At 38.0% G+C, this 23,306-nt stretch overlaps 1 protein-coding gene across 3 annotated transcripts; it reads right to left on the reverse strand.

Annotated features, from left to right (window-relative positions):
* Positions 1–676: 676 nt before the first annotated feature.
* Positions 677–21,463, reverse strand: LOC121643053 (putative methyltransferase NSUN7). 3 transcript variants are annotated; one of them, XM_041990245.1, is made up of 14 exons: positions 21,212–21,463; positions 20,182–20,551; positions 15,635–15,693; positions 11,285–11,415; positions 10,978–11,130; positions 10,212–10,395; positions 9,406–9,640; positions 7,094–7,237; positions 6,642–6,743; positions 5,347–5,482; positions 4,956–4,991; positions 4,556–4,679; positions 1,559–1,814; positions 677–1,131 (listed from the first exon to the last, which is right to left on the reverse strand). In XM_041990245.1, the coding sequence occupies exons 2-14, from the start codon at positions 20,519–20,521 to the stop codon at positions 719–721; spliced, it is 2,313 nt and encodes a 770-aa protein (XP_041846179.1). In that variant the 5' UTR covers positions 20,522–20,551; positions 21,212–21,463; the 3' UTR covers positions 677–718. The 3 variants fall into 3 exon arrangements, with proteins under 3 accessions (XP_041846179.1, XP_041846180.1, XP_041846181.1); XM_041990246.1 differs by lacking the exon at positions 4,956–4,991; XM_041990247.1 differs by lacking the exon at positions 21,212–21,463 and having other exon boundaries at positions 20,283–20,503.
* Positions 21,464–23,306: the final 1,843 nt, after the last annotated feature.

Raw genomic sequence — 23,306 nt, forward strand, 5'->3', positions numbered from 1 at the left:
ATTTTAAATCCATGGTTGGACACTGACAGATGTAAAACACTTGTGGGCATATGCACAGCACACAAAAGTGTTTCCTGTATGTAGATGGGTGGAAACGTGTGTCACACACTAAGGATTAACTTTATTTATAAATAATTGTATTTTTATTCATCCCCAAGAAACAACAGCCAGTGAATCCCCACTTACACTTCAAATACACATGCACACACATACACACGTAGCAGTAAAGGAAAAGAAGTCTTCTGTCAAAACTTTATACGATGCTCTTATTGCTCAAGGCCACCACCTACACTCAGTATGAACTCTGTGAATGCTGTCAAAGTAAAAAAAAAAAAACACACACCAAACATCAGTTTATTTCTGTTCGGCACCCATCTCTACACATGTAAATGTAATCTGTTGTGACAATAAATGCATTACCAAAAGAAAAAAGAGAGCAGCCTCTTGACTGTCCTTTAATTTTTCAGAATATAGTCTCAGTGAATGACACTGGCCAGCCAAGTGAATATACAGCAGTCTGACTTTATTGTGACTGTGTGGTTGTTCTTTATGGCACACAAAGACCCCTGTGATAATGACAAGTAATAATGGCTCCAGAAGCATATAGGTTAACTTGACATTTAGATGGTCTGTGCGATTTGGCAGTTCAGTAACACTGTATACATTGTGAATGTAATTGCAGATATATCTGGCTTTATTTAAATATACAGTTTTTTGGTCAAAACATATGACGGCATTTGTCCATGGCATCCTTGGAGAGACCACGGGATATAATTTGAGCTGGCGTCCTCCACCTGTTGTAGCTGAGGCTAGGACTAAACCCCGTCCGACTGTGCTGGGATGGGAGGGAGTTGGGGAAGTCAACGGGAGGCAGGACGAGCAACACAGGCTTCAGGACCTTCTGCTGAGCTCTGCGTGGACGAACAATTGGAGTCACGGGGGCAGGAGGACAGGCGGCACGTTGAGCAGTGGTGGTGGAAGTTGTAGTGTTGAATAGAGAGGTGATGCTTTTAGTGAATGTGCTGTTTCCTATTTTAGAGGAGTACGAGGAAGTGGTGGATTCTTGTTTAGAGTAGGAGGAGCTGGACACAGTGCTCTTTAAGGCTTGCAAGCGCAGTGCTTTGGGTTTCCCTGAAGGATGGAAACAATGAGGTTGAAGAGACGACTGGATGTTTGGACTAAAATAGCAAGACACTGCATGATGAACTACTTCTACTCAGACTAAACTTAATTTCTTGCTATTCCTTATTATCTGTTAAGCAGCCAGTTATTTTAGCTTAGTATAGAAATGGAAAACTGTGAGACAGAGCCAGCCTGAGTCCCCAAAGGTAAACATTGGATTTTTAGGGAGGCTTAAAGGCAGACTTTTTTCTTCTTCCATAGAAAGAGAAAGACTAAGTTCTGATGACGCATATTGGAAAGATATCAACGTTTTCTGCAATTCCTCTCTCTCCAAGAAAATAAAAAACATATTTAGCAGGACTCAATATTCCTTAAATTAGCTATGTGCTCATAACTACATACAACTGACTCAAGAAGTAGAAGAGGCCACACGTACCTTGTGATGATTGTTTAAAGTCATGATGTTCACACGAAACAACACTGTTGCTTTCCTTAGTTTGCAGGTTTTTGCTTTGCATTCTCGCTGAGAGATGGGACTGAGAGCTGCGAACATGGGCTGCTTTTTTCATTTTGCTGGTGTGTCCATGGTGCTCTTTTCTAGTCAAGTGGTTTGATCCAATCCTCTCCAGGATGCCTTTAGCATTTGCTCTGGCAATTACTTCCTCTGGTGCCTCTTTGATCACTGGCTCCGGCTGTGAATATGGATGGATTTTTTTTTTAATTAATTTTCAAAAACATTAACAAGTCACCATTAGGATGAAAATAAATTGAAAAAGTAAACATTTCATTTAGATATTCAACCACCATCCGAGTTTTAGATGACTGTGACCGGTTATATAATATAATCAACAATTAGTTGTTATACTGACACATACATGGTTTATAGAGGAGGAGAGAGTAAAGCCATAATGTCCTTGTTGTTGGCTGCCGGGTCACCTGCTGCCTCAGCAGCAGCCCACACCACAACCCTCTGCTCTCCTCAACGCTTGAATTATTCACAAGCACAATATACACTACTGGGACATGCAGCCTGTGTGAGTTTTTATGGGATTTTTTTTTTTTTTTTTTTTTTTTTTAGGACTTGCTTGTACTTTTGTGCAAATCTCATCAACTGTTTGTACATGTCTGTCAATTAGTGTATACAGGTATATATTTGCATGAAGGATCCAGTCCATTGATTCTGGTGCATGGATAGACCCTAAGTAAACAGCTAAATATTGTTTTAGAGGCTCTTCCTTTATGCAGTCTTTGGCGGAGGCAATGGACATCATTGATGCTAACTCATACAGACAGGGGGCGCTGAATTATTCAACAGACACTCTGCCTTGCCTTCCTTTCTTCCCCCTCACCCTGGTAAATCTCACTTCCTCTTCATCTCCACTAACCAACGATACTATACTCTGTAAATCTCTGATTTCCTTCTACATTCTACCAAACTTTCACTACAGCATTTCCTGGAACTGAGCTTAATTATTATTCAACTCTTGCATCCAAAATTATTACATCCAATATAACACTGGCTCCAACATCTAAATTCATAAAACTCTCTCTGAAAAATGAGGAAAGGAAAGCCAAATTAAAAAAAAATATGCAGTGCTCTGAATCTTGTATGTTGTCCAAAGCCATCATCTGTCCGTGTCATTTAAATTAAGGTGAATGTCATGTAACCTGCTTTCTTAGAAAATTAGGTCAGAAACACATCACTGGATTTTCTTTATTGTCCCAAGCTGTTCCTGTATGGAAAGCTCATAAAAAAAACTTTACAGTGCACAGCTACGACAGCCGATAGCATTCAAACACTTATATAATTGCTGTTTTTATGATACTTTTCAGAGTGCCACAATAACTTTTGATTAGCTGAGTTTATTGGTGGCAGGGAGGAAAAAAAAACCTGTTTGAGGCACCATTACAGCAGTTTGATTATCTTTTCATTCCTATCTGTGGAGGTATAAAACATGATGGATGGCTAGAGAGAAACAGACACAACAGTGCAAGAAAGCTCCGTCATCCCCTCTGGGGGTACGATGGCTTAATAACGTGCATCAGAAGCATAAGAGCAGATCTCATAATGTGAGGTGGGAATGCCATAAACCTTGAAGATTATGAGGATGTGGGGAAGACTGGTCACAAAGACTTGATGAGATTCTAGCTCCTCTAACTGTCCAGTACCTCTCTCAGGTAGAGGACGAAGGCGGGACAGGCAATTAGAGGATGAGCGAATGGATTTGGCTGAAATATAAAATTGAGGTACAGACTTTCCAAAGCTATGATAGCCTGTAACTAGAAAACACCACAGCCACAGCATATCCCAATTATCTGTGCTCATGATATGTGAGAAAATGATGAGAAAGCTTCTTTCAGACACATACAAAAATACACAAATACTATAAATACAAATTTCACCCATGTTTCATTCTCGTTACTCATTCATAAAATCTTAACAGATGCACAATATTTACACACATAAAATTAAACTCCTCATAGATTATCTTTGTTCTGTGCAACAAAATCCTAAAACACCAACAGCATTATTCTAATAGACTCTAAAGCTGCAAACATCCACCATCCCTCATTTTCATATTTCTACCCTCAAAACATTAAAACATAGCTTTTGTGGTGTTTTTTTCACTATGGCTGATTTCTCAATGACTACATTTTTTTCTGTGACTTATTACCACCCAAATCCATTGCGAGTGTGTGTCCCAGACAGAGCCAAGACTATGGTGGTTGTTCAGGACTCAGGGGAAGGGAGTTTCTCAGCTGACATAAATATAATGCCTCACCCAGTGTCTCTCTTCAATGTAATCTCTTCATGTGCATCCATGTGCCATACTCACATATCCTCTGTGCTCTACACATTTAAAGACTGAAGGAATGACTAGGGAATTGGCCAAATCACATCATGTTATTGTAGCGGTACAGCACATGATCAGGTCCAGAGCTAATAATGGAATATTAAGAGACAGCTTGTTAGGACGAGATGCTACATTTGTCCCTACTTGTCTTTTTGGCTGCATTTCCAAAAGAAAGGGGCAGCAGTCGACAAGTGGTATAATTTTTTTCAAAGTGTTTGGCTTTTACAGATTCCTTACAATTCCTTACACCAATTGACATTAGAGTTTAAAAAACATGTTGCTTTGTATTTCTTTATGGCCATACTTTTGGAGACAGCTGGAGCCAGCTAAGTTACTTGTTGTTGGTGCTACTTTCATCTGCTGGTTAAGAATTTTCTTCACAGTTCAGCTCTAATTCACTCATGTACAGTACTTATAACTATAATTAAAATTTATATTTTTTTTAATTGACTATATAGTTTTGGTTTAGGCTAGTCTATCATCAGGATAGAAAATATGGTGTCATATAATAATGATGTTTATTTTTAACCCTTCAGCCTCTGCTAGGTTTGTGGGGTTTCTGCTTAAGTGATACTAACCTCTCTGTTAAGAACAGCCAGAAAGCAGCCATTGCTGTGCTCTGAAACTTCCAACACGAAGAAGGGCCCTGCTTCCTCTTTGGTCTCTCCATGGTCATAGGAGATAAAAGGAGAAGGACCCAGCCTGGATAAAAGATGCACAAACAGTACCCTACAATGTAAAAAATATACACAGATACACTCCAACAAAACAAAACAAAACTAAAGCCAGACTAATGTAGACTACATATTCAAGACATTAAGACTAATGATTATGTGTTTTTGTTTTTTTTTTTGTTTTTTTTTTTTTAGATTGACTTTTACTTTCATCGTTTAGTTTCTAAAATACACGCAAGCAGCAGATGTCTATGTAAAGCCAGTGTGATCCATACCAATAATGCTACTTGTGTTTTATTTATACCTGCCTGAGGCATTGCCAGCACACCAGGACAGCTTTCTGCAAAGAAGCAGTCTTGTTACATTTAAGTCTGCAGGAATGGTAAAACTTCAACAAGACTTTAGTACTTCACTGTACTAATACAAAGAAAAAGAAAAAATGTGCAAAAATAGCTATCCAAGCTTTCTGAAAATCAGTTTCTTGGGCTTTCACATGGCATTTAGAGATATGAAGAAAGATATTTGATTATTATTTTCACTGAATCTCCTTCAGCTCCTGCCTGAGATCTGAAGAGGCTTTGACAAAATCCTATCTGAGGGGAAACCGAAAAACATCTCGGAAAGCTGACATCCAGACAGGCAAACAGACAGAGACAGATGCCAGAGCACACCAGGGTAAAGAGACTAAAGCTGACCTGAAGTTTGCTTGCTTTGGTTCTCCCTCCTTGTCTGAGCAGGCTTTGACTTGCTGTAGCGCAATGTTCACTGTGTCCACGTTCTCCTCTGAGTATGACGAACAGGTCAAGTATACTATTGCCAAAACTGTGGGAACTTCACACAAAAACACAAATTAAGTTAAATCATTTTTCTTTATCTTCTTTTTATATTCATATTTAATTATTCAGGCTCAGGTGCTCCCTTTGAAGAGATGGACTCCTGAACATTAATTTCTTCACATTGTTTATGCATGTTAATTGCTCATTTCATTCAGTTGCTGCTGGCTTGTAGACCTGTTAGGCTGCTGGCAGCTTGACTTCCATTGGATGTTTGATTTATCTTTTTCCCACTAATTATACCCAGACAAAAACAATTAACACTCTCCTGATAAGAAATAGAATATGTTTGGATGTGGCAAACTAGCTTCAAACATATGTGAAATATAAGTTGTAGGCAAAGGAGACTTAGGAAAGAATGTGAGAGATTTGAGACATTTAAACACAAAACTCCAAACTGTGGGTGTGTTGTTCTGCAGCAGAAATTAAAAACTGTGGAGATGTGTGTCTCTCCTTGTGTGTTTGTCTAAGTGTATGCCTACACGAAAAGACTGAAATGAGACCATCGACTCAATTGAGCCACAGCTCATTAATTACCAGTTCTATTAGAAAGTATCTACCCTGGCAAAAAAGATAGACAAAGACTGGTCAATAGCAATGTGATTAGAGGTGTTTGTTTACATTTCACCCAACCAAGAGACTCCACCTGCTTGATGGAGGCCAAACAAAGACAGACGACCATTGAACAGCACAAGATGGACTGGTGCTAATAAGCGTACCTCATGGATACCGATTAACATGCTACTGAACAAGCTATACATGTTATAATTGAGGAGAAAATAACCAATCACACAACAGAATGGCAAGATTGGTATAAAACGTCAACTTGTATATAAAAAAAACAGGTCTTTATGACATGATCAGTCATAATCAGACATGATTAGAGCAAATGCTCAAGTACTAAAGACACATGCAAGAAATGCTGCAGAAGACGACGGGACCAGCAAAGAGCAACATTAGCACTCCTAATTAAAACTCAGACAATCTCCAAGGAACACCACAGGCTTCAGTCTAATGACATATGAGATTAGATAATTAGGAAGCTTCACTGTGTCAGAAAGTGTGAGAGGCTACACACTTGAGGCTGAGATAATATGGTGCATATGCTTGAGTGTCCATGTGCATGTCTACATGAGAGCAGGTGGTTGTACACTCACACTTCAAGGCATGATCAATATCTTTCCTCTGCTGGGCAACCAGAGACTCCAGTTTGCTCTGGGCTATGGAACCATGGGATAGGTCCTGCAGCAAGCATGTGTCTGAGAAAAGAAAAAAGGAGAGCTTCAGCAGGGCAGAATATGTTTAATTAACTGTTCTTTTCAACAAGGTGTGTAAACAACTTTAATATATATGCAATTTGCATAAGTCAATGGATGGGCTTGAGTGAAAATGGAAATTAGAATCCATATGCTCTTCCACTTTACAAACTATTGAAAAAATATAGAGGATATCTGCATGTAGAAAATATGAGCTTCCACTATCTTTGTCTTGCAGCATGTGTTCACAACCTTCTCAATTTTGTTGACAAACCAGCAGCATGTAATGTGTTTCAAATGTGTATCTTTTAAATGCATGGTTTATGGCATTTCTGTGGTGCACAGATCGCTACCTCCATTTTCTTGCAGCATGAACTCTACGGGGTTGTTGACTGCAGACATCGAACACCTGGGGATCAGCAGGATAACTCGCACCTTTTGAAGCCGCTTATCACCACTCTCCAAAGACTGGAAGACCTCCTGTATCAGCTGCACATCTAAGCAGCACACACATGCAGTAAAAAGACAACCGGTACACTCAGTAACAGTCATTTTCTCTGTGCTTTCATTCTAATCACAATGTTCCACAGTATTTCTTTGCAGAGAACTTCTTTGCCTTGGGGTATCTTTTGCAATTATGAAAATCTCACCTCAGTTCCATCTCTGTAATTGTCTCCTAACAATTACCAGGAGTGGCAGCCAATTATCAACAAATAATATTTAGATTTACCCTGAAAACTCAGCAGACAGTACCTTTTTTTTTTGTTTGTTTGTTTGTTTTTTTTTGCATTCTTAAAAGTACATTACTGACAGTTTTAGAATGACTGACATCTAGTGGTAAAGATGATCATGGAAATTACAAATGCAAAGCACAGTTGTAAATGCACAGTGGCTGTCAGTGGTCAAAATTCTTCCAGATATAAACATTTTTTCATTGATGAGTGGATCCACTCGCCTCAGGTGCAGCAATGGCTGACCTACAGGTAACTACAGTACCAGTCAAAATTTTGAAAACATTTTCCCTCTCTATTTAATGGAAAAAAATGTGTCCAAATTTGTTGACTGGTACTATACTTCAATTTGTACATTTGTACTGTCTTCTTCTATGTACCTTTTAAGCCATTGCTTATTGCAAACCATGTCCTAGCATAGAGGGTTGTCACTTGTCACACTGTAGTAAAAATGGTGACACAAATATGGCAGCTGCCATGCATGTGGACCCACAGCAAGTAAATACAGATGGCTAATTCTAAGAGGATAAAGCATAACAGTTATTAGTGAAGTGATTAGATACCATAAGAAAATAGTTTTTTACTGATGTATTAAATTATTCTGTTATTGACCTTTGATTTTGTTACATAGTGAACTTCTGAATAAATAAAAATCAACATACATTTAAAGTCAACAAGTACATTTTTCCATTAAACTCCAGTTAAGGAGTAATAAGGCTTCTTCTTTCTTTCTGCTGTAATTTTCTGTAAGTATTTTCTTAATTTATTTTACTATATATTGGACCTCTTCTGTTCAACTTGTATATGCTCCCTTTGGGTCAAGTATTACAGAACTTTAGTATTAATTACCACAGTTATGCAGATGATACACAACTTTATGTGTCTCTGTCACCAGACGGCTGCAGCCCAATTGGCTTAATGTGTAAGTGTCTCAAGCAAACAAACATGTTTACTATTAAATGAATACAAAAGTGAGATTATTCTGTTTGCTAGCAAAGAGAAGAGGGTCAGCAATGGTAAACACCTGGAGACTCAGGCTCTTAAAATCACCGACCAAGTTCGTAACCTTGGAGTGTTGATAGACTCAGACCTGACTTTCAGCAGCCACATCAAAGCTGTCACTAAGAAGCTTTTTACCAGCTCAGAAACATCAACAGAATTAAAAGTTTTGTCTCCCAGAAAGACCAGGAGAAACTCATCCATGCGTTCATCTCCAGAAGGCTGGATTACTGTAATGGTCTTTAACAGGACTTCCTAAAAAGAGCATTAAACATCTGCAGCTCATCCAAAACGATGCTGCTAGAGTTTTAACCAGGACTAATAGATCTATACACACTAGTTTTGAAATCTTTACACTGACTTCCAGTCAGTCACAGAATAAATTTTAAAACCCTTCTGATCATTTACAAATCCCAGAATGGTTTAGGCCCAGAATACATCTGTGATATGTTCAGAGAATATAAGCCTAGCAGAGCTCTTAGATCCAAAGACTCTGGTCAACTAGTCCAGACCAGAGTCCAGACTAAACATAGAGAAACAGCATTTAGCTGTTATGCTGCAAACAAGTGGAACAAAGTGCCAGTGGAGATTAAACTTTCACCAAATGTAGACACTTTTAAATCCAGGTTAAAAACATTTCTTTTCCCATGCGCCTAAGCTTGAAATCTGCATGGTAACTTTTTTAACTTATCTTGCTTTTAATCATTTTAATGTAATTTATGATATTATTGTGATTCTTGATATTTGTTGCTCCCTTTTACTACTTAATATCTGTAATGCTTTTAATGTTTTATGTAAAGCATTTTGAATTGTCCTGTACATGAAATGTGCTGTACAAATAAACAGCCTTGTCTTGCCTATATTTCCATTCCTTCTCCTCTTTTAACTTTAATTAAAAGTAAACACCCTTATAGACACATCCATTTTGTGCTTACTCTTGCAGCCCATGGTGGAGACTGTGAGCTGTAGCTCCTCCTTCTGAACATCTGTGCAGTCACTGACACAAACGTAGACCCTTGACACGCTGTTGTTGTTGGCCTTATTTGTCCTCGTAATAAGGGAGGCCATGTGGGAGATAGTGAGGCCAGAGAAACAGCCCACCATGAGCACATCTCCTTCCTCTGGTAACAGGGAGCACGCTGCATTCGGGCCCAAGCTGTATGATTTATCCTGGAGACACATTGATTTAATTTATTTAGAGAGACCCAAATGTCCAAATCCAAGTTAGCAATACACTTTAGAAAGATAAGAAATAAACTAACGGGTTATTTAAAAAGCAGAAAAATGGATAAAATAAAGTGTGTTGTAGAGACAAAAAAAAATGAGAACGAAAGATGATTAATTAGTCAGTGCTGAATGTTTGATTGAATGTGGCCACAGCATCAGATTTAATTATGTTGTGGTGGTGTGTGCTGCTTACAGTTTGTACCGCAGCCTGACTTTTATGAAGTAGAAATTTAATGATAAAACTGCCCCCTCCTCCCTTGCAGATAATTCTTTACAGCTCAAAGTGAAGTGCAGCCACATGAGAAGAAGGGATATGAAATATTTGTAACTCTGCAAACTAATCTTAGTTGGCGTAAGTGAACTAAGTCTTACAATCAATATGAGAATGCCCATCAACACTGTAAAGTCATAAATATCTTAGGAGATTGATGAGCCTGAGGAAATTTCCAAACCTGTAGTCTACAGAAAGCAAACTGCTTTAGTCAGAAACTTCTTCTTTCTGTGCAGCTTGTACCTGGATGATGAGTTTGTGGTCACTAAGCAGCTCAGTGGAGGACAGCTGAGCTTTCATCTGAGCTGGGAACACCAGCATATCTCCACAGTGGGAATCCTGGCAGAAAGACTGACCCTCCAACTGTCCAATCGATTCCACCTGCGAAAACCCCGCATTCCTCAGCATACTTTGGACCTTGTCAAGACTTGAAGCAAAAGAGAGGAGGGGTAAGAGGAGCAGATGAGTTAAAGCCCAAGAGGAGGGATAAATGAACAATGTTAAAGGTAGGATAAAGAGCAAGGCTATCATTATGGATAATAATAATTTGTAGAATTTCTATTTGGCCTTTTAAAAGACTTCAATAGGAATATGTACCTTAACACTCACACAACTACAGCACACACCATTTGTCCCAACAGGTGACCTTTGCAGTCCCAGAGCTGAATGAGAGGTGTTGCTGATTGAATCTGTCTACAGCAGGATTTACACCTAACTGAATCAGCCTGTCGGTGCATGAGCAACAACAAACATTACCACACACATACACAATAAGGTGTACAACAGACACACACACACACACATATACATGGTATAGTCATTTAATTGGTTGTCAACTGGGCACCTGGTCCATAAAGCATCGGGCAGCACCTCAAGTTGAAGCAGCGTGTTTAAATGTAAGTCTGTGTGGATGCCTGCACATTTTTGATGTATACTTAAAGTGTATTCTCGTGTTTTTGTGCAGCTGTGCATTTTTAAGATGTCTGTTATTTGTGTAAGCTCTGCTGACCTGCTCTTCAGTGTGTTGACCCATGCATAAAGAGGAAGGCTGATTGACCTCTCTTGCTTCTTCTTCACACTCTCTGGCAAGAAACACTCAATAGATGAGAGATCATGTTTGATCCTGTAGCGGGCCAAAGAGGCTGCAAGCTTGATTTTGAACCTTTGTACAACGAAAGTAAAATTAAATTTTTTTTTTTTTTTTTTTTGTTTATATATATGAAATTCCTCAATTCAAAATTCCCTTTATAACAAAACTCCAAGTTGTGTGAGTTTACTTTTGTCTTCTTATTGTGCTATTGTGTACCCTGATGTACCTGAGGAGCTTACTCTCCACATCTCGAACTTCCTGAATGATTTCCTCATCCCTGTGGCAGTGCCTTGGAAGAAACTTTCTGTCCTGGAAGTCATAGAGCATGACAGCAACGAGCCTCATCTGATCATCTCGCTAGAGCATAAGAGCAAAAAGTAGAGTTAATTAAGAACTTGAGTTTGAACAAAAGAACAGAACAGAAGCAATAATAATGGGAGCACTAGACTAATTTCTTTCTTTAATAACATGGCTAAGATACAAGCTTCTACCTATTAAATGGTTAAGAGTCAACACATTGCTGTGTAAAATTAGCATGTGCACAAAACCAAGACAACACAACCTTGCATTTGATGATTTTAAGAGTGCTCTTTCTTGGTTACCTAACATGAGGAACTAAGCAGTGATACTGCCCATTTGTACTGACTTAGGGGCTAAATTGTACATAGTTTGCAGAAACTGACACATAGTAGCTTAAGGATGTCCTGCCATGACCCCACTTCTGCCATTTAATTAAACTTAGGAGGAAGCCTGAGTTATGCCTCAGCCTCTCCTCTACAATTATCTCTCTTCCTATAACTTGCTACTCTATTTCTCTCTCTCCTATGTCTATGCCCTCTCTCTTTCTCCACCTTTATTTCCCTGAGGGTGGGAGGGCACCAGCCACATTAGTGGCAGATGGTGTTCCATGGCAGCAACAGCTTGCCACATCCTCACTGCTGGGCTAATGGGTAAGGAAGCCAGAATGCTACAAGGGTTTATGCAGCAGACAAGAAATTAGTAAGCACTTATTATTCATTCCATGGGCTTCAAATTTCATTTTTGGAAAGGCCAATTTCTGACTCAGGCTGTGTGACTTCACTTGACTTCTCTCATCCTCCATCACTACTGCAAGTTCCACTTGCCCTTTACCAAAGTTAAACCCTTGAGTGTGGGAAAATTCCCAGTCACTGAGCTGCATGGCAACAGTGTCCCACGGAGGGAAACTGCCTGCAGTAAACACACCAGCAATGTTTAGCTATATCTGACCCTGGTGAATTACTTAAAAAACAGATTTCAGCATGCTTTAACAAAATTCTTTATGTTCACTTGACTTGACTCATAGTTAAATTAAGTTGAGAAATATGTAATTAACAAGCAATAGCACTTGGCACTATCATGGATATTAGCATAAATTTCTATTTAAAAACAAGGTTATACACTGCATCTGAGCATCATTTCAAAAAGCCATAATGCAGTTGCAATGTCAATGTGTCACAATATTGCTAAATTGTTTTGATAACCTGCTCATATAAAGTAGGTTAATGAGAGACGTGTGTAGAGGTACTTCTTCGAAGGCATATTGCACTTTTAGGTAAAATGTGTTTGAAAGGAAAACATACTTTTAACACATTTCAATACATTACATACAAACATGTCACATTGGCACAACATCCATCTTTAGGTGCACTGTACGTAAAGGTGAGATATCTTAAGGTACAGCCGAGGTACCCTCAGATTAACATGTTAAAATTAAGATGTAGAGTTGCTCAGAGATTGTATTTGCCTTTTATTCATTCCATGACTTCAAGCTCTTGTTTATCATGCTGAAGGATGTGTAATCAATAAATGAAAGAGTAAACACAGCAATTGCTGAAGCTTATGGTAAGCAACCATTGAAAAGCAAATGAGCCGGCCTGTTAGGACGGACCGCCACTCCCTTGTTGAACTTAGATTTTCTCACACCCCCACCGATGCCATCGTCCTTTGGCCACTGGCATTGCAAGATAGCAAGGACTGCAGACTTGGTCCCCACAACAAGCTGGGATTATGAAGCACATTCTATGAGGTGTGGAAATAAAAATTAAATGGCTGAAATAGAGATTATTAAATGCATCTGAGTTAAGAAGTGGAGCAGTGAAAATGGATGTAAATTGAAAATTACTGAGTGATTTGATTAAAAGTGCTGTAATATAATGAAAAGGGGCAGGTTTTATCACTGACACTGTGAATTTATCATGTATTTTTTGCAACATAAAGTCTGAAATTTATCATTTCAGCAATGTGCCCATTTTGGTGGAAGCAACTAAATTACAAAAATACAAAAAGGGGGGGAAATGCTTACAAAGTAAGAACTGATGTGATGCAAATCATGTGACTTAAAGAACAAAACCTATACATTTTTCCACTGATATGATAAACTTGGTAGAAAATGTTTTTAAAGCAGTGTTGTCTTCATAAGCAACTCTACTGTGACTTTATCATTTGGAGCACCAATCTGGGGTCTAGTGTTTATACAGTAGCCAGCAATTTTTGCAACTACTGCTCAGAAAAGAAATGATACAGGGTGTAAAAGGGGATGCATAACTCCTAAGGTTGTCTGTCAGTAAAGTACCAAGCAGCACCGCTCACTGTGCACAGAGTAAAAAAAAAGATTGCCTACAGAGCAACCTGACCATAAAGTAAAATCTTTTGTAAACACAGCTTCAAATAAAATGTCAATTATGTTAATTAAATCATTGACAATTTACCACTCTATTCTTAAATTAATAAGCATTACATGAATTTCATTATTAGTTTATAAGTATCTTCACCCCAGAGGCATTTCCTAAACTATTTTTAAATAAATGTGATTAATGATATTGTATCCCTTTTTTCAATTTTATTAATCCACTTTTTAGATCAGACACATTTTTTTTACCTCTATCCTTATCAGTTAATTTTCATTATTTCCACCTCTCGAGAAATCCAGCAAATCATCAAGAAGGCAGTAGCGGAATTTCAGTGTTGTCTAAACTGATGTGAGCACTATTTCAAAGAGCACTAAAACAAATTTAGATGTGTGTTACAACGAAAGGGATGTGTAAGAAAAATGGCTTCTTCTATAACAGTAATTTTTTATAAAAGGCACCTTCAAAGTTTCTTATGACTCATTTTACGCTGGGACTGGCCCCTGTGTCCTGTTAAGTGTGCTTTGCACCTGAAATGTTGGCCTCGCCTGGTTTTACATCATCGCGGGCTATTTCCTGAGAGATTCAGGCTTCATTTTTCCTTTCTATTGTGATCAAATGCGCTTCAGGCTTAAAGTCTATCTATAGCTTAGTTTTTTCCATTTTACTTTTTTCCAGTACCCTCATGTACCTTCTTTTTACAGCTGGCCTATTCTCTCTCATTCACTTCTTTCTCCTCTCTCCATCAAGGTTGAACTTTATAGATGGCAGCAGTGTTAAAAGAGGGTGAGGGAGAGTTCCAAACATTGTCTCATTGTGTCTGAGCTTTATTGTCTAGCAAGAGAGATGCAGAGTAACGACCTGCCACCAACACATAGGGAGAGCCATTCATTTCACCCAAGGGCCATATTTCACAAGGCTACAATGTGAGGCTACATCTGTGTATGTGGTGAATTGCACTGCAAACACAAATCTGTGAGTATAAATGTGTCTGTATATGTTTAGGCCAGCACTGATGCCTGTTGTCTACAGTCTGTATGCTCCTTGACAGCTCTGTTTTCTGTTTACACATTCACCACCTCCTGCATTCATTAGTTTTCTCCTCAACCAGCTCACTAGACACACAGTAGCATTCGGTGCATGTTTTATCACCAGCCAGAATGTTGGAGAAATACCTCCAGAAGCCCTCCCTCTTTCCACAGATTCTTTTATGTGGGGTGTTAAAACTAGGGCAAAAGTACATACCAATCTCCCCCAGAGGATACCTCTTCATTTAAGTAGCAGGGTGTTTCTCTGCTTGCTAACGGCTGCAGGTTCACGGCTCTGCTGGGAATCTTTCTTTTATGACAGCAGAGCACAATAATGACATTCAGCACACTGGATAGGACTTATGCAGGATAGTGTGTGCAGAACACAGAACACACTTAAATGCCTCAAACAAACACTGGCCCAGGGTTGTTACACCATTCTGATTTCATCACTAATTAATGGATGTTTTGGTTGAGAATGCACATCCTAGAGAAGGCAGCCAAATATACTTAGCCACATAGTTCCTTTTTATGTGTAACTCCAAGGGGAGTGATTATCATTGACTGGGGTTTGGAATACAAATGAAACAAGGTGCTTTGTGAATTGAATGGAGTATATTAGTGTAATACATCAATATTACATTTATTAATCAAAGAGAAAAGAACAAAGAGTATGTGGAGAATAAAGATTAATCCGTGAATATTGGAGGGTTCATAGAAATAGTAGGGTAAACAAAACCACACAAGGGCAAGATGGTAAACTCCAAAATATTCTCAAAAGGATATTTAGTTCAAAGTGCCTCTATCATACACAATGCTGACATACACCATGGAATTAAATATGTTTACTAGTATTAAACTACTGTGTATTAAAACACTCCACCTATGGCACTTGCTTACTGTTGGTTGGGTGGGATAAAAGCAGCTGTCAGTCATGATGTCCTCCAGGAGCTCTTGATCTGTGTAAAAACAAAAAATAAAAAACAATGTTAGGTAGAGAATGACAAAGTAATGATGTGGATTTTATTTACTGATTGTCTGTGTGAGCAATGATGAACCACATTAGCACATTTTTTTTATCAGCATCAAATTATCTCAGGAAAACAATAAAGACTCTTTCATTTGTTGCAGGAGAAAAGGCACCAGAAATTACTCCTAACGGAAAAAATCTGAGCTGCGAAGGAAAGACCTACATCTGATGATGAAAACAATTCCATAAAAAGAAATTAGAGAAAGGCATTAAGAGGCTCCCTAAATGATGGGGATTTCATTTAGAAAAGATAATTCAATTAGATCAGGGCTTTAATTTCCCATGATTAAATGCTTATTTGATGCATAATTATAGCTAATCTGATTCTTCATTTTAATCTTTTTTTTCAATTGTTATTGTGGTGGATGGGTGCAAGAAATCAATTATAATAAACAAGAGACATGATCATGTATATGAATGTATATTAATGGGATCATAAAGACAAATAGATAGTAGACAGATGTTTTTTTTTTACTTTATTTTTACTTTGTTTTTGAGGCAACACTTAAAAGTGATCTGTGCTTCAACTAAAGTAGAAGAGCTATTATCTAAAACGAACACAAATACTGTTAAACATCTGTTAAATGTCAAATTTCTCAGTAGGGAAATTATACTATTAAACTTTGCTCTAAGAGAAAAGGGCAGGGTTCTGAAAATGCACATTTTGTAATTTTTTTAAATACATATAGGGTTTATTTGTTTTGTTTTTTTTTTTTTTTTTTTTTTTTTGTTTTTTTGTTTTTTTTTAGTTTATTTGTCATACAATTAAAGTACAAACTATCTTGCTAACTATCACAAGATATCGACTGAAACTTATATAAAAACATTATTTTTACCATTCCTGTCTGTAAACAAGTGTTCCATTTTGAGATGTAGGAAATGGAGAGAAAGCAACACTATCTAGTCAATCATGTTGGGATTAAAGAACAGCTGTCAGTTGCTCTACAGTTGCTCTGTAGGTGGAGTGTTTGCTCACTAGACAGTAAATGGAAAAAGGCTTTTTCTCCAATGTAGATGTGTGCCCAGAGAGATTGGAAAACACATCTTTATGACACTGCAGAGAAGCAAGTAAAAGGTGGAAATGAGATTCATGTGTTTCTTTAAGTGTGAAACCACATTTTCGATTTTAAAATGTATGCGCAGCGAGCCTATCACGTGTGGTTGCTCTCTGTAGTATGTTACTTCACAGACAAATGCACTGAGACACCATGGAAACCAGAGACACCGCTGGTAGCTTATCAAAACAAATCATGCCAAACTGTTCTATGGGTCTCAGCCAAATGCACTGAGTAACCCCCAAAGGGCAGGACACACACACACACACACACATCTGCAAGCAGGTACATGCACACATGCAAACACACACAGTCGGTTACAAAAATATATGTTTTCACGTGATAGAGCTTATCTTTAATTGAGGAAACACAGCCATACAACATAAGCAGCAGTTTGTATACCTTCTGAGGTTTACAATTGTAGCCATTACTGCAGAAGGTCTTAGAGATAAGTCCTCAGCAGATAAGCACTCACTGCACACTGCCAACCAAACCCCAGAGGGGGCCATGACTGCTGGGTCTGTAGAGGTCAAAATCACCTGCATGCCATAAATCACACACAGCAATTTGAGTAAAACATAGAAAATTTTCTGCCATAAATCAGCTGCTATAGACATTTCACACAGCAGACGCTGGGTTTTACCTGAGGGATAATGCAGAACTTCCTGATTCTGAATGTGATGTGCAACAGTCGTTTCAAACTGGAGAAGGTGGTGATGCAGGATTACTAATTGCAAGGCTCATGATGAGTCTGTATGTTTTGTGGCTTCTATCCAAGTGTTCAACAATAAGCTGTGAGCGATAGTGACTGTAGTCAAACAAATCTACTGGTGCAAGAGCTGGGCTTGAATGCAGTCACCAAGACTTTGTCCCACAGTGTTCTGCAACAGTACACCCAGTTGCACATTAATCTATCAGTGGACAGGAAAAGAAAAAGGTTCCTGCTGTATGCTATGCATGCACCGTAGAGCTAAAACGGTCGATCTATCTTACAATTTAATATTTGCTGAGGCAGACTAGTTGCAGCTGATATGATTGTGGTCAAGGACAAAAAAGAAAAAAGGTGGTCTTTCTGTCTCGTAACTAAAACTGGTCCAAAGAACCTATCGTGTTATACAGCAGCCGTCTCAGCAATTGAAAGACAGAAAGAAAGAAAGAAAGAAAGAAAGAAAGAAAGAAAGAAAGAAAGAAAGAAAGAAAGAAAGAAAGAAAGAAAGAAAGAAAGAAAGAAAGAAAGAAAGAAAGATTCATACATATGAGAACACTACAGAACAAAATGGCTCAGGGAGAAGACAGCCACTCAGATATATAAAAGTATTTTATACAAAAACAAAAAAGACTTTAAAGAAAGAAAGCTGGGCAGAGAGTAAAGGGCAAAAACTTGATTGCTAGTAATTGTGATTCAGGTGCCTTAAGCTTTGACATTGTTTTGGAAATGTCAAATCTACATCAGTTAACATTATCACCATTTTAGTATTGGCTGACAATTACAGCAACATGCAAATCTGCTTCCATAGCCTCAAATAAGGAGTTCAGTGGCCAAAGTTTTTGTTATGAGCAGGTAATAATCACAAGATCAATAAAAGTATGCATTGGTATTTTGTCCTGCATTAGCCATGACAGGACAGGGGCACGATTACCATGTCTGTATGTGTGCATAGTGTGTGTGACTGTTAGTATGTATGTATGTCACTAGAAAATCTATTTCTGCAATAGATGTTGGCCTGTTTAAAGGAATAAGAAGAGCAAAAATGATCTTTAGGCTGTAATTTTATCCTATTGTCAAGGTACTGCAAACTTATTACCAAAATATACATAATTTACCATTAATGTTTCTGTAACAAAAATACATTTACTTGTATTGTGGGGAGGAACTACCCAAAACTGACAAGTTAAAAAAATATATTGTCTTTGAAATAGGCTCTGAAGAAGAGTGAGATCCAGTTATTGCTTTAAACAGGCAAAACAAGTAAGTACAAAGAGGCTATTTTCCAGTTGTTTTCTGGGGAAACAGCAAATTGTGAAGTGGTGATGACTGTACACAGCAAAAGAAGGGTGAAGGATTAAGGTGATGTTTTCTCTCATTATGCAGTTGTAAAACCTATATAAGATTTTACAACAAGTAAGGTACTCAAACTTATGATGTTGGATATTTTTGAGGTGAGCTGCATTAGCTGAGGAACAGTCTGAGGCTTATCCAGATTCATCAGATGGACAGTGAGTTCGAACAAAATCATTCAAGGCTACAAGGGTGTTCCTGATACCTGACCTCTCTATCCACTGAGAACACATTAAATCGATTCCTATTCTTCCTGCACTAGCAGTTGGCTTGCTTCCCCTCCCTTATCGCCATGGTGATTACACACCCCTGTGACTTCGGTCACCCAGACCCACGCTAGTCCCAGTAAACAGATTATGGATAAATTGATTTGTAGCATCACACAGAATTCCCCACGGTCACTCAAGCATTTTTTTTCATCTTGTCTCTTCTACATGCCCTTCATCAATCTATCTATATCCAATTCAACCTGTCAATTAACTTCACCAACGCTATTCATTATCATTTGAATTGGCTGTTTTGTCTGTGAGGAATCAAATAAGTTTCACTTGCAATTTCAAGCATTTGAGAATAATCAAAACAGCAGTACTGAAAACACTTTCCGAGTGTAGTCACTCTCAAACACACAAATTACAGAACTTGTCGTATAAAGCAAGGGTTAGCAATTTGGCTTATTTATAGGTCCTCTTTTCTCCTCTTAATTTTATTGAATGTTCTGTTTTCTTTAAATATTTTGTTATGTTTTCTCATCTTTCTTTAGAGAAAAATCTAGTTTAAAAACCAACTCTCAAGGTTGTACCTAAGGGCAGATTGTCCCTTAGATGGTTACAGAAGCTTATTTTGCAATTCTTTCTGCAAAAATGAATCATGGATTAATCGCGGTTTTTTTTAAACTGTGAATTTTGAAAATGCAACTCATAAAATATCCAACTAAAACAAACTATTTAACATTTGCCACATATTTGTGCTTGAGATGCAAACCACAGCGCAACTTCAAATGTTGTAGTTGTTTTTTATGGGATTTAAATTAGCCATGGATTTTAAATTTTCTCTTTCAGTTGAATCGAGAAAAATCTACTTGTGATTAAAACAACTGTTAAAGGAAAGCTTTGCGTCCAGGAGGTATAAACATTTTAGTTGAAGAGCTAAGTATAAAACACTTGATGAATGAGAATGTTGATATGCATCTATGATACAACTGAGATTAAAACATAATCTAAAAAGAAGTCAAAGATGAAACACTGTCACTGAATAGATCAGTAAAAAATTAAATAATTGTAGGACTAGTTATTCAGAAACTTACATTTAAGTGCACTGAAGGCCAGCTCATAAGCTGAACGCTGCATCTCCTTATCTTTAAGCTCAGGTAATGGCAGCCCTCTGTCTTTACCATAATTTACCAATCGGTGTGCAGCAGGCTTTTCCAGGTAGTTATTCTGGAAAATAACGGATGCCAACAAGTAGATTCTGTCTGGGAAGCCCAGCTGGTGTTTGCTGGTGATGTTGGGCTCTGAGGGAGAAGCTGGGGTGTCATTGTCAGCTGGATCTTCCTGCAGGGTCAGGTCTTTGCTGCTTGTAGTCTGGAAACCAGCCTTTTTTGTCTTGCATGTGGATTTAAGACGATTGTTTTTATTTTTGACCATTTTTTGGCATGTAAGTTCCCTCTCTGAACCCTGAAAAGATGCCATGAAATTTGTAAGATTCAAATTTTACATATATTCAAGCATAATAAACAAACCTGACTATAACTTTGTGTGTAACACAATAAGTTAAGTGAGGCAGAGAAAATGGGCCAGTCACTAAAAACTAACATTTCTAGCCAGAATGTAAACAATACAAGTACAAATCTAATGTGTGCTGATTAATTTAATCATTTTAAATAATTTAACTCTCCCTGGTGACAGATTTTTGGCAATTATGTGAAAAAACTGGTAATCTTGATGTGAAACTTGTTTGCTAACTCCTCAAAATTAGCTCCATTATTCATGACACTGATTTCATTGAGGCGAAGTGACTTTTCCGAGTCATTCAAATTACCGTACCAAAGAAGAGACCTGTTTTCTCCTCCAAAAGTAATAAAAAAAAACAATCCAACATAACTCTATATGTGCAGACAGTTTAACATTAATAACGTTACTTTTCTTTGCTTGTGTTTTAACTGTCAGGAAAATCAACGGTCCGTTATAAAACAACAGAAGTCTTCGCGGATTTTTCAAATCTTATTTGAGTCTTCGAGTCTATCAGTATACTTTATTTGTTTAAAAAAAATGCGGCTATATAACAGGAAATCCAGCAAATCATATATCACGATTTCCCCTTTAAAACAAACTCACCAGCTGTCTGTCAACTCCGCGGAGCCTTTGGGATTAGCGTGTTCTGATCACCATGGCAACTGCATGCTAATTTCAAGGTCCCCTTCAAGAATTAATCTCTTTAACCCTGGACGTCCTCCGTCAACCAAAACAAAAGTGGGCTTATTTAAAGTTTTTACAGCGTATTACGAACATCAGAAAGATGATGGCAACACTGGTGGGGACAGTTGCTCCTGTTTCAAAACTGAAGACCATAAATGGAGCGAGGGCATGAAAAAGGTTTGGAAGGAGGAGACAGCCATCCCCAACACCCCCCCATGCACTGTCCTCCTCCTCTGCTCTCCTACTTTTCCCAATTAGTCATGTTTTGTCTAATTTTCCAGTTGTTTGCATTTTAAATAAGCTAAGCACAAAAAGTAAGGAAATTTGTGTTTAGTCAAACACCACACTTTTTTTTAAAACATGGACATGCTGGACTTCATATGTCAGGTAGAGCTCCCAAACAATGTGCCAAAATTCCCTGCAATATTCTCCTGTTGGTATTCACTCTTGTTTTGATATGCAAGTGCTGCCAGATGTTTGCAAACTACATCTGTATGACTGGCACCTGATTGGCATTGATAGACATATCAGAAGATTTTAAAGCCACCCTGCAGAATGACTACGCTCTCCCCACAGACCCAGGATCATCACAGAGTAATCACAAATGTGAAAGTGGAGAGGATAATCCTATCAAACACTTGTGGGATCGACTTGAAAGTGCTGTTTTAGCTATGGCGACCAACACAACCACAATGATTGACCTTCAACAGCTCCTGGTTGAAAAATGGCATGCCATCTTACTGCCAAATGAGATCAGGCAGCATGAGGAGGAGGTGCCAAGCTGATGTGGCTGTATATTGATCTTCCACACACTACCTAGGTCCCTGACAGTGTAAAAATAAATAGAGTGTAAAAATGGCCATAATGAGTTGTTTTGAAGGTTGCAGCATTTAACCAATAATGGAGGGTAAGTGCTGAACATACTGAAATCCTGTTTTTAACTTACTTTTTTCAGGTATTTGTACTTTACCTCACATGACTACTAAAATACATGAAATTGTGAAAGATTAAATTTGTCTGACAGGTTTACATTTTCCCATTTCAGAGCAGTAAAAAAATATGTCTAAACTTAAATTGCATCTTAAATGTTTGTAAAGGTCTGGGTGCTGCCCTAAGGGTTGAGAACTTGACATCTTGACACAAAATGCAAATGCAAACAAAGCGAAAATCTGCCCACCAACTAACAAGTAACTGCAACACTTATATTAATAGCAGTAAAAATTAAAAGATTAAACACACATGAAAGCAGTAATATTGCTCTGAAAACATTATGTTTAATATTACTCTGAAAATATCGTACAACATTGTAATAGTAACATACTGGTAGTGACCACTGAAGTAAGAGTTTACTTACTATCAATGCACACATTTGGCTGATAATCTGGTTACAGCCACACTTAGGTAGGGCTGTAAATACAACACTTTCACTTGTAAAACATTTTCATAGTGTGGTAATGCCTCTATCAAATAATATCAATATCAATAATGTCAATACTCTACTAGGTGCCTTTAAACTTAAATCTGTAAAACAGAGCCCTTCAGGATATATCTCATTCCCTGCATTCATGCACAATAACGGCTATGGAGCTGACATGAAACGCAGGCATGCCATTGGGAGCAATTTAGGCTTCAGTGTGTTCCCCCGAGACTCTTTAGCATGGTTAAGGGTCAGGGATCAAACAACCAATCATGCAATTAGTGGGCAACTGCAGTGGGTTGTCCACCATTGGTAGTGCCGCTGCCTTCCACAGCATTTGCTGTGCGTCACTTGCATTAAATTTGGTGGAGTTTAGCCTTACTAACAGGCTCAAAAAGATGAATTAATATTGTTTAGCTATCATAATTAACTGTCTTAATCATGATTTTAAATAGGTGGAAATACTATTGTCTATTCCTGTTTTTACACAAGCTTTTAACTGAATTTTGTATTATTATTATGTGTGAAGCATTTTTTTTAAAAAGAAATCTGAACATGAAGAAAATGTTTTTATTATGTAATACACTTTGGGTTGCT

Source organism: Melanotaenia boesemani, chromosome 7 (assembly GCF_017639745.1).
Source record: "Melanotaenia boesemani isolate fMelBoe1 chromosome 7, fMelBoe1.pri, whole genome shotgun sequence".
NCBI lineage: Eukaryota > Metazoa > Chordata > Actinopteri > Atheriniformes > Melanotaeniidae > Melanotaenia > Melanotaenia boesemani.

Excerpts from the sequence above, each read along its gene's own strand:
- LOC121643053 (XM_041990245.1), bottom strand. The coding sequence starts at position 20,521 with ATGGTCAAAAATAAAAACAATCGTCTTAAATCCACATGCAAGACAAAA. Across the intron at positions 4,992-5,346 it reads CCAAAGCAAGCAAACTTCAG|AAAGCTGTCCTGGTGTGCTG; the intron begins GTCAGCTTTAGT and ends GCTTCTTTGCAG. Across the intron at positions 1,132-1,558 it reads CTTTAAACAATCATCACAAG|GGAAACCCAAAGCACTGCGC; the intron begins GTACGTGTGGCC and ends TCCATCCTTCAG.